The sequence below is a fragment of the Glycine max genome, chromosome 2 (genome assembly GCF_000004515.6).
Source record: "Glycine max cultivar Williams 82 chromosome 2, Glycine_max_v4.0, whole genome shotgun sequence".
In the NCBI taxonomy this organism is placed as follows: Eukaryota; Viridiplantae; Streptophyta; class Magnoliopsida; order Fabales; family Fabaceae; genus Glycine; species Glycine max.
This window is the reverse complement of record NC_016089.4, coordinates 7852715-7865042: the sequence shown is the minus strand read 5'-3', so window position 1 is coordinate 7865042 and position 12328 is coordinate 7852715. Positions and strand designations below refer to the sequence as shown.

Below are 12328 nucleotides of genomic sequence, written 5' to 3'. Positions count from 1 at the left end.
AAATGCACATCGGTGCAGAGAAAAAAAAAATGGAAAGAAAATGCCCACGTTGTACACGAAACATCAGTCTCACTAGTGTTATCTTACCACCTTTCTTCACCTTCTCGTATATCCTTGATTTGGCTTTAACCACAGACACACGTGGGAACTCCGAAAGAAAGAAAGAAAGAAATGGAGGAGACATTGTTGCCAAAAGAAAACAAGAGGGTGACCTTAACAAACTCAAAGAGTAGTAGTGGCTTTGTCCAAGAGTTGAAGAATGTGAGTTTGATGGCAGCACCAATGGTGGTGGTCTCAGTGTCACAGTTTTTGCTGCAAGTGGTGTCATTGATGATGGCTGGTCATCTTGGTGAACTCTCCCTTGCAGGGGTTGCATTGGCTACTTCCTTTGCTGATGTCACTGGCTTTAGCATACTTGTATGTTCCCTCCTTTCCCTTCTTATTTTCACATACAACTTACAGACCATTCAAATGCATTTTCCTTCTCTTTTAGCAAATCAACTTTTAGCCATTTTTTTGGTACAGGATATCAACAGATTTACTATAACTAATCTCTGTAAAAAAAATATTTTTTTTAATTATGTTTTTTTCATGATTCAAATAAATAGACTAAGAAAAGAAAATAAATTACATTTTTTATAGGCTAAAATTAATTTTTATATTATTTAATGTTTATAGAAATTTTTTCCTTTAACTTTTCTAAAAACTGAAGGTATAAACCGATTTTTTTTAGTTCATGAAAGAATTTTTTTTTACAAATACTTAATAAAATATTTACCTAAAAATAGTATAAGCCAAGCTCACTTATGAAACATCATCTACGTAGTCTTAAATTATCATCTAAGTAGTTGAGAAAACTCGGTCTCTTAAATAAATTTATGTAATTTGAAGGATTAGTGTTTGACTATCTGCCGAATAATATTCTTAAATCAAAGTAGACAAGCAGTCAAAACTCACTAGTTTCCACTAATTCATGTGATGGATAAAGATTATTTTTTTGCTCGGACTCTGTGATCTATATATATGCTGAAAGAATAAATTAACATCAGCCTCGTGCGTAATTTTATATATTTATAATTTTTTTTGACGAAATACTTTCTTTTATTAAAATTATAAATTTATTACTTTGAAATAGTTATATGTTTTTTTACTAGCTGTATAGCTTATATCTTGATCCGACATATTTTCTAGCTGTCAATGCAATACTGCAATCACACATATTGGAACTTGAGTGTGTTTGTTTGCTTACGATTTGTGGTATTTGGTATGAACTGGGATGCTTAGACAAGTTAGACCATCTCCAATACTGCCTTGGTATTAGTTGATTGAACATGAAATGTAATGCAGATGGGAATGGCTGGTGCTTTGGAAACTCAATGTGGCCAATCATTTGGAGCAGAGCAATTTCATAAGCTTGGAAACTATGTCTTCTGTGCAATACTCTCTCTCATTTTAAGTAGTGTCCCAATATCTATCATATGGATTTTCATGGATAAACTGCTTATTCTTTTGGGGCAAGACCATGCTATTTCACTAATAGCAGGAAACTACTGCATTTGGCTCATTCCTGCACTCTTTGGTTATGCTGTTCTTCAAGCTTTGGTTCGTTATTTTCAGACTCAGAGCTTGATCTTTCCAATGTTGGTAACCTCAGTTGTTGTTTTAGTTTTGCACATACCTATTTGTTGGGTACTAGTGTTTGGACTGGGACTTGGACAAAATGGAGCAGCAATATCCATTGGAATTTCATATTGGCTCAGTGTCATGTTACTTTTAATTTACACAAAGTATTATCCATCATGTCAGAAAACTAAGATAGCCTTAGGTAGCAATGCTTTAAGAAGCATCAAGGAGTTCTTCTTCTTAGCCATCCCATCTGCACTTATGATTTGGTAAGTTTCTAGTTTTACACCTGTATGATTAGAGAAATTATTACATGGTTTAGGACTACCATGGTCCAAGACCACCATATGACATGCAACCGAGTTTTATTAACTCTTTTTTGTTAATTGAAAATCTTGATTATATATCATGTAAAGATTGTCGAGGCCATGAACATGTGGTGGTTCCAAAGTCCAACCCATGTAATAATTTCTTGTATGATTGGGGAGGTCAGTGACTCAATGCTGCTTCTCTTTACTTTTTGTTTGTAACATTTTTCTATCTTAATGGATACATACAGTTTTGAGTGGTGGTCATTTGAGCTGGTAGTAATACTTGCTGGACTTTTACCAAATCCCAAACTTGAAACTTCCGTTCTATCAATCTGGTGTGTTTCTCCGTGATCCAGTTATGTAAATATTTAAAAGTTCATTACCTGATAACTCAGGGATTCATCTGGCTTATGTTTTCCTTGAGCAGCCTTAACATTTGCACCTTGCACTATTTCATTCCATATGGAACCGGTGCTGCAGTAAGGTAAGCTCTATATACACACATTGATGTATTATGTGGGGCTTATGTTGTCGTATGAGGAGTTAATTTTGATCATATCGCTGTATTGGATGGTCCAGATTAGATTTAAGAAAAACAATCTTAACCAAGCATATAATATTATATGGTCAGGATTAAAGTTTTTCATGTTCTCACTAAATACTCCTCATGTTATGTATCTTACTTTTGTGTTTCTTATCTCACCAGGTATCGGTCCAACAACCAACCATAAGTTAGATTTAAAATAAATTTTAAGAGAAATATTTTAATGATAAAATTATATATTAGACGTTTTTATCAACATATATTTCATTTTTTTAATAAATGTGACATTTTTGCTTTATAAAATTAAAAGAAAAAATATTTTTATTGGTGAGCCTAAAGTTTATACTTTAGTTGTTTTACCCGTGAAAAAATCAACCACATTACAAAGCATACTTCTATAATTTTGTAGTACCCGGGTTTCGAATGAATTAGGGGCACGAAGACCACAGGCAGCGCGAGAGGCTGTTTTTGCTGTAATTGTTCTAGCATTCACGGATGCAGTTGTCTTTAGCTCTGTTCTCTTTTGCTTCCGTCATGTGTTGGGATTTGCATTTAGCAATGAGATGGAAGTTGTACATTATGTTGCAAAGATAGTTCCTGTGCTTTGTCTCTCTTTCATGGTGGATGGCTTTCTAGGAGTTTTGTGTGGTAAGCTTTCCACATTGAACGTTATAAATGCCCTATTTGAATGAACTTCTCATTAAGAACTTATAGGATAAAAAAAATTAAAAAGTAAAACAGGTTGAGTTTCTTTTATAAGTTAAAATCAACTTATACTTCTCACCTTTTGAAGAGATATATTAAAAGAGAGTTTCTATCATAGTTAAGTGCATAAATTGATTTAACTTATGAAAAAAGCTAAACTCATTTCTTCTTCTTCTTCTTCGAAAATACATTTTTAAAAGGGAATGACAATCACTTCACTCAATGATAACAACAGCTCTATGGTGAAAGCTAGTAGATATGGTGGCAAATAAACATTAGGTTTGTGGCTCTCAGTTGTGTGTTCAATGAATCAGGAATTGTCAGAGGCAGTGGATGGCAGAAGATAGGGGCAATTACCAATCTTGTAGCATATTATGCCGTGGGAATCCCTGTGTCTCTCTTGTTTGGTTTTGGTCTTAACTTCAATGGTAAAGGCCTTTGGATTGGAATATTAACCGGATCTACACTACAAACAATAATACTGGCTTTGCTGACAGCATTTACAAACTGGGAAAAACAGGTTCTTAATTCTGTGCTTTACCTGTTGTTTTATGTTCTGACTTACTCAAAAAATCAGTAAATAATAATAAGAATTAACATAGAAAAATAATGAATTGATGGAATGAAATGATATCAATTGTCCTTAATTTTTTGTTTTGTTTGAAATGAGATGATCATGAAATGAAATGGAATTCAAACTTATTGGAATGCATGTCACTAATACCCCTTATTTTCTTCTCCTGTTTTGGAGGTATGAGATGAAATAGAATGAAACTAACTTATTGTTAACTAGTTTCTTTACCATTCGGTATATTTCCTAAATAATGAAAAAAAAAATTATTTCATTTCATCATAAAATATTTTTAAACAACATTATTATAATTTTGTTATATTTCATTTCCTAAGTACACTACATCCAATGATCCATTGCATTCCATTTTGTACTACCAATAGACATCAAAACATAGTCTACATTAACTTCTAGGTTTAATGTACAGTTGCAGTATCCTTTATTTTTTCTGCTTCATGGATATTTAGGGAAGATAGCAATAAATCTTATGGAAAGTGTGAGCAGTTCTTATGTTACTAGAAGATTTACAAAGTTTGTTAAACTTGCTATAATTTGCAGGCATCTTTGGCAATTGAGAGATTATCCGAGCCTGATGAGACTGTTTTTTAAGGTCATAACGGGTTAGTTTGCGCTTGAAAATGAAGGAAGAACAAAGGTTTTGTAACCCTGTTAGTGAAATATTTACTGCTTATGAAACCTTGTTTATTTTATTTTGTTATGCGTAAAAATTAAAAACAGATACAACAATTCACGTATTCCTGTTGAAGTAATTAAGCTAGACTCTTTATTGAAACCTTATTTATTAATTGTAGCTTTTCATTTTCATCGGTGTTGTATGTTCGACGCATGCAAAAAAGTGCACCCAGTTAAAATATGATAACAATGTGCTTTTACCAATCAGAGAACAAATAGTTTTTTAGGCTTTTTAATTTCTATTTTTTTTTTCCTAAAAGAGATTGCCAGTAGTAGCTTTTTGGCAGACTACATATAGTTGTGAGTTAATTATATTAGATACCGATGATTTTGTAAAATTACTCATTTTTTCTGCTTTTATTTACTCTTATACTAATTCCTCGACATCTCTTATATATTACATTAATATTCCCCTTAATTTGAAAAAATTACAGCGCCCTCTCTTATAAGAAAAAAACAGAAAGAATTTATATAATTTCATAAAACTTCAAAGAAGATTAGGATAATTTACTCTATAGTTTCTTTTCTGCATTTTTGGTCTGGTACGCAGTTTAAGATCTGGATGGATGGAGATTATACAGTTATGGCTATATATATATATATAGGGGCAACACAGGGTAAAAGTATTAGTCTGAATTGGTGATTGTATATGTGCGACAATATGAGTTATATATGCTATACATTCACACGAAAATTTATATATAAATATAGTCTTAGATTGGGGATTTGAGTATAATTTATTTATGCTTAACTTGTGAATATTAATAATATGGTAGGTAACAAAATTGATCGTAAAATGACTAATGAATGTTTAAAATTTAAAACAATCTATTAACAACATTCCTGTAATAATTTGGTCGCAAAATCATTGTTGACACTGTTGAGTGGGTACGTACAAGAGCAAAATATATGGGTCATTTTATTAGAATAATACTACGTACTGGGGACATGAACTGTGTATGTAGCCATCTTAACAGATGTTCTAGATCGACTAAAGTGAGTCTCCTGACCATAAACAAACCAGCTAGCTGCCTAGCTAGCTTCATACCTGCGACAATTACATATGTATTAAGCTACAAGTGACATTTGGTATACCGAATTAATATTTGAAAATCACCTTGAAGCTAGTCAATGCATACAAAGACCAGTTACAGCATCACCACACCGAAAGCAACAACGAGAACAAGCTAGAACAAGGAAAATCACAACCTCAATCTACATATCTTCTATTTTAATGAGCATGCACCGATCTGCTAACAAATTAAAATTGTAATATTGAATTTCTGCAACAAATTGAAGTACATTATCAAATTACAATATTTAATGGCTAAATAGATTCAATTAAACCTTTTCATTGGTAATGGTAGGCATGATCTTCTTTAAATGCATATGTGATCCCTTTTGTGGTATGAGGTGACAAATATCTTCATCTGAAATATAATTTTATTTGAATTAGATAGAATAATTATATAAATAAAAAAGTTCTTATTTTGATCATATTTAACATAACCGATATGCATGTGGTTCTGTGTACACTTATAAATTAAGCTACAACTATGTGACTAATTACTTGTATAAACAAGGAAAAATAATGAAAGTAATAAAGTAATCAAATTGCAGCAAAGAGATAAATCACATCAACTAATTAATTATACCCCTAGATCGACGATGCTAGCTAGAAACAAAAACAAACAATATAGATGTAAAACTGAATAAGGTTTATTTTTACATGATAATGCTAATGGAGGCATAAGAGAGGGGAGGCAAAATGATGATGACAAGAAGACTAGAGAGCACAAAAGAGTAAGATGCCATTTCCTTTCTTGCATTTCATCATCTGTGCTCTCTATCTTCTGTCAACAGCATCACCAACACTTTCCTCCTCACGAGATATTGATGTAAAACGAAGGATAGATACCATCAAATTAAAATATTAAAAAATGACCCAGAAAACCAATTAAGATGAAAACTCGGAATATGATTGTTTTTGAACTTGAGAGAGGGAAGAAGAGATATAGGTTGTTTTCCTTCTTGCTTGTCTAAAAGGAGGAAGAGACCTCAGAGCTATTTGACACGGAAATATATGTCTCAAATGGCTCTATTTATAGGGGGAAATTAATGCTTATAATGCCTATCCCCTACAAGAATTTATATATATATATATATATATATATATATATATATATATATATATATATATATATATATATATATATATATATATGTGTGTGTGTGTGTGTGTGTGTGTTTTGACACGGAAATATATGTCTCAAATGGCTCTATTTATAGGGGGAAATTAATGCTTATAATGCCTATCCCCTACAAGAATTTATATGTGTGTGTGTGTGTAATGCTATATGAGAAATAATGTGCTGTATATCAGTGTGTTAGCTTGATACGTAAAGAAAGGACAAATGCTATATGAGAAATAATGTTATCCTTGTGGAATGTACTCATCGAGACGTACCGCGCATGCAAGAACAAAGTGTTAAGATCTTACATCCAATGGGAATATGGCCAAAGTAATTTTTATAAGATTTGAGCAACTTTCTTTTTCGACTTATCTTTTGTCATTGAGTTATTAGGTTTGATCCATTTTTAATATAATGTATCAGACTCTTTCTAATTTCAATATTGGGCTAGCTACTTCCACAGTCCGGTTCTACAACACCCATGACTCATTTCTAATATATATAAGGAGTTTTAATTTTGATTTATATGTTTTTGTAAATAGCATGTGGCATATTACTGCAATATTTTCGCATTGTTTCTTTTTTATATATATTATTACTTAGTTAATTTGTAGAACATTAATCAAATAATTTCTTTAAAATATTCGGATCGCAAAATAAAACTCTGGTCAATCTATACGCGTTATAAAGCTTTCCAGAGCCATTGCAAGTTTATTGGAAGACAGGATGTGGATGACGACATAGCACGGGGGAATTTATTTATTGATTTTATTCACTCTCGATCCTTGAGATTAGTGGTACAAGCATCAAAGAATATAGTCCACTTGTACTTTAGTTTAAGTCGTTGCGAAAATTAATTCTCAGCTAAAGTTTTAAATAATTAATAATTGCTTGGAAGAATAAAGAATTATCTTGGTCTCTCCGGATATCTGTCATCTGTCACTCAATTATTACCATCAAATTATACTATATAAGTTGGAGATGTACCTCAAATAGGTCAGATCAATTTGAACCGTAAAATGTTATAGCTATTGATGTATATATAGCAGCGGTTGGCATTATCAGACACAGTTACACACGATCCAAATCTGGCTAATTCAAATAATTTTACGTTTTTAACTAGGTAAGCCAAAAAAATATAATTTTTTAAAGATATTTGATATTATTATTGAATAATGATTATTACGTTGTATAATTACTATTAAAAAATAGTCTTTTAACGACACACCTTTGACGAAGGTTCTAAAAAAACAATCGTCGTATCTAAGACGGTGACAATTTCATAAATATATGATTTTTAAACGAAAATAGTTTTTGTAAAACTATCTTAGAAACTATACCATTCTATGATGGTTTTTCAAAAATCGTCTTAGAATAGTTGTGATTCTAGACGGTTTTGTAAAAACCGTCATAGAAGTGAGTGTTTTTAAATTTTATCTCTTCCTCTACTCTCTTGTTTTTGTCACTCTCCCTCTCTACCTTTTCACTTCGTCTTCCACTTCATCGCCGCCGCCTCCATGGTCATGCCGCTCGTCCCCTCCCCTAGTTTGTAGTGGGTTACTCGCTCGGCCACTCCAACCCGGGAGCCTAGCTCATAATCTGTCTCGATGGAGATGACACCTGGAAGCCATGGGGCCACCTTGAAGCTTGGTGCAAGCCCAACAACTCTAATGCCATCGGCTACCGTTTTGAAGTCCTTCCCGACACCGTTGACCCCGTCACCCTCACCGCCTCCACCATTAGCTCCTAGCACGGCGAAAAATTCACCATCGATGCTACCTCTAGTGTTACTCCTCGAGGTTTGTGATGTTGGTGACACTGGACGGTGAAGGGAAGTGTACACTACTAGAAAATAAGATTTTTACATTGGTTATTTAAGACTTTCAACATCGGTTATTTACTAATGTTGAAAGTACCAATGTTGAAAGTAATATCGTTAACATTGGTTTTTCAAAACCAATATTAACTAATAAATACAATATCGGTTATTTAAATAGCCGATGTTATATGATAAGAATTTTGAAAAAAGAAAATTATAAATTTACATATCAACATCGGTTTTTTAAAAAACCGATGTTAACTGCCACTAACAACATCGGTTATTTAAAAAACCGATGTTGTTAGTTCCAGTTAACATCGGTTATTTAAAAAATCAATGTTGCTAGTTCCAGCTAACATCAGTTTTTTAAATAATCGATGTTGTTAGTGCCAGTTAACATCGGTTTTTTAAATAACCGATGTTGATATGTAAATTTATAATGAGCATCTTTAGCTGCATTATATGTTTATTGTTGTAACTCTAACAACATAACAATTAAGTTATTACTTACAAAGATGGATCAATTTATTATAGTATAATGCATTCAATTTAAAGAGTCATTAGACTTGTAGCTAAGCCTTAACATTTAAAACTAAAGCATAAAACTGATAAAAGAATATAAACTTGAAGGGCAATCAAAGATCTAATTATTCAAACCACTAGGGTCGGCCAAACAGTGGGAGTTATAGTAGTTTGCATGGAATCTTAAGTACAAGCCCCATTACCACCATTATACACCCAAAAATAAAATCTCATATGCATGCAGATAGTCAAATAAACTAGCATTCTATCCAACATGACAATGAGCTTACAAACACATTCATAACAAAATTTTAGTGAACTTACAATTTCTCTTTCATGTGTTCCTTCTGGTGGCATAATATCTTGTATCCATTCAACCTCTGCAACATGATACCTGCATAAAACATTTAAAGAATAAAGCCATATTTCCATGAAAGAAAAACAGTCAGATCAACACCTAGAGAATTCATGAAACACCCAGAGACAACTCACCCATCTTGATCCCAGGAACGGATGATATGAAATCTCCTACGACTTTCAATCTGCATGTAACAACACTTTCTTAAACATTAAATCAAGCTATTATAGATAAAAGAATGCAAATGTTTTAACATAAATTACATTTGAACAAATTAATAAACTGAGAAATTAAGTGTTTCATTGGATTTGTTTCATGATATAAAACTTCACAGCCACTCCAATGAAAGTAATTTATCCAGCCAATGTTTCCTCAAAACCATGTCGTGAATAAATAACATTCTCTTTACACGCAATACATTGTAACATTTCATCAAAAACCAAAACCAGATTCCATGACCATAAAGCATTCCACTTATTCCAGTACTGGGACAAGATTCATCTTGATTAGTGCTTATGCAATAGGGGCCATCTAACTTAACCTTCTGCAATATTCATCTTCAAAAGTATAAATGCAACTCTTCTATTGCATCACCCCTTGACAAACAAACTTTTAGAGAAAGAACCAAAGAAGGAGAAAGCAAAAAAAGAGGATTTGCAATTCCCATCACTTAAGAGAGTAAATGACCAAAAAAGACAAAGTCATCACTTAAGAGAATGAAGCAATTCCCATAATACACTAACCAAAACGAAATCTATTTAGAAAACCACTTAAGAGGATTTGTAGATTCAAACTTAGGGGCTGTCTTAAAAAAAGGGGTATATAACCACTATGTCGCATGTCAACAAACACTGCATATTCTAGATAGACCTAGCCAACAACTCAAGCATGTTAGTCCTTAATCTCTATAATGGTGCGCAGTGAGCAGAATCCTAAAAAAATTACATTAAAATTTTAAAATAAAAAAAAATCAGGGCAAACAAAAATTAAATTAAAGAATAAGCTGAAAAGCTATAAAAAAACAATGCGTAGGCTACATCATAGTTGATGTTAGGAACAAGCCAAATTGCATGATCCAAAATGCAATGAAACAAAAAAAAAGCTTTAAGGCTTAATAATGATGAAAAAAGTTGGTGTGTGTACAATTTACTTGTTGGTGGCTTGCATCGCTGCATCGTTTCGTGAATCAGACGTTGCGTCTGTCATAGTCATTCTTTCACCAACGCTATTCTCTGTGGTTAGGTTTTGCGTGAATGAAAATGGATAGAAAATTAAATAAATAAATAAATAATTTATTTACGCTCGGCTCCACAGTCCACACTTAAAATATAGATAAATAATGAACCAAATAAAACAACAATGTGTAATACTTTCGATGAGATATTAAAAAACCTTTTTATAATAACAATTGGGGCAATTTTTTGTAAGCACTTTAAAAAAAAACATTTTTTAATAAGAAGATAAAATTTGTTTCTTAAAATAAAGAGGAATTAGAAAAACACAAAAAAATATAAACTAAATTAGTTCAATCAAAATACGAAGAAACTCTAAGCATACAAGACCTATAATCAATAACTACAATTCCTCCAATCCTTTGCTTCCTCTTTTTATTTCCCATGTAATCGCTAAAGTCAAACTAAATCCACAAATGATAACTTAGAAGGTAGTAGTATAAGAATAGCGAACCTAATGATGCCAGTAAATTTTTCTCGAACAGACTTTGGTCCAACACACATAATATCAGCTGAAGCGGACCTAGCCATCACTTTGGTGACCTATCAAAGCAAAATGCAGCAGTTGAAAACAAAGAGCATAATGAAAAGTGTATTAGATGACACGTGGGCATAGCCATAGACATAGATATTATACACGAGCAATGACTACAGATCCAGGCTGTGGAACAGGTCCATGGGCCTTGTGACCAGTTACTTCAACAGTCAGTCTCTGCATATAGTCACTATGATTTCAGTTCAGCTTGCCTCAAATTAAAAAAAAAACAAATAAAGCAGATACGTTGTTCGGTCTCTTTACGTATTGTGTGTGTTGTTTGACTCTTAATCTGTGCAGTGTTGTGTGTATAATTGAGTTGTATTATTTTATTCAATGCATGGAGCAAACTAAAACTTACACGTCGCTCTCTGTGAGTGTGTCCACGTCAGCCCGACATTCCCTCCCTACTTCCTGCAATAAAATAATGCAAAAATGAAAGGATGAAATCACGAGATCAATAATAAGCCGTCTAAAGACTTGGTATGTTTAGATCACAATGTAATTGTTGTTTCAATTTAAACACTGCAATGTAATGTAGCCATGAAGGCCATCATCTTATTCTTAGTGTCCTCCGTCTGTGTCATCTCAAGCATTGCTTCAATCGCTCCTCATTCATACATATTATATTCCTTTCACTTTCTTTCTTCTCAGAACTTCGTTTTCCACTCACTTCCTACTTCAATTCATCTTTAGCCTATCCTAGTTTCCGTGTCTGCCTTGTAAGTCCTAATGGATTCTCATCTTGATGTCAATCATCATACACCCTCACTCATTAATTTATTTTTTAAACGTTAACGGAAAAAAATAAACCATGAATCAAATGAAGCCAATTTTAAAGAAACATGGCTGGTGTACATGTGGTGGATATTTCATACTAATAACATGATAATTCAAAAAATAAATAAATTACTACAATGACTAAACAAGTATATTAAGTGCAGTCTAGTAATTTGTGTGAGAAATGTAGGAAAAAGCTAGTGCTAGCTCTTATAAATATGCTACTGTTAAGGGTATTTCTTCCAATTATAGGTCATGTGTACAATACTTTATATGCTTTAAAACTCATTGAACGAGGCATTATACATATTGACTACTTATGCATATGTCCAAGAAATTTTCTATAAGGAGTCAATATGTGCAATTTGGTAAGTTATAAGCACAAGGTTTTCATTATACGAGTTATATGCCATATAGAGGGATGATCTCTTAAATTTAATTAA

At 32.5% G+C, this 12328-nt stretch overlaps 1 protein-coding gene and 1 non-coding gene across 2 annotated transcripts; one reads left to right on the top strand and one right to left on the bottom strand.

The window, feature by feature from the left end:
* LOC100820480 (protein DETOXIFICATION 3) lies at positions 1 to 4547 on the top strand. Its single transcript, XM_003518586.5, has 7 exons — positions 1 to 417; positions 1348 to 1892; positions 2183 to 2269; positions 2362 to 2418; positions 2888 to 3126; positions 3498 to 3703; positions 4313 to 4547. Exons 1-7 carry the CDS (start codon positions 172 to 174, stop codon positions 4361 to 4363), a joined length of 1431 nt encoding a protein of 476 aa, XP_003518634.1. The 5' UTR covers positions 1 to 171; the 3' UTR covers positions 4364 to 4547.
* A 1667-nt stretch (positions 4548 to 6214) lies between these two features.
* Positions 6215 to 6317, bottom strand: MIR156J (microRNA MIR156j). The gene has a single exon (NR_048867.1). It is a non-coding gene; the product is annotated as a microRNA MIR156j (primary transcript).
* Between the last annotated feature and the right edge of the window lie 6011 nt (positions 6318 to 12328).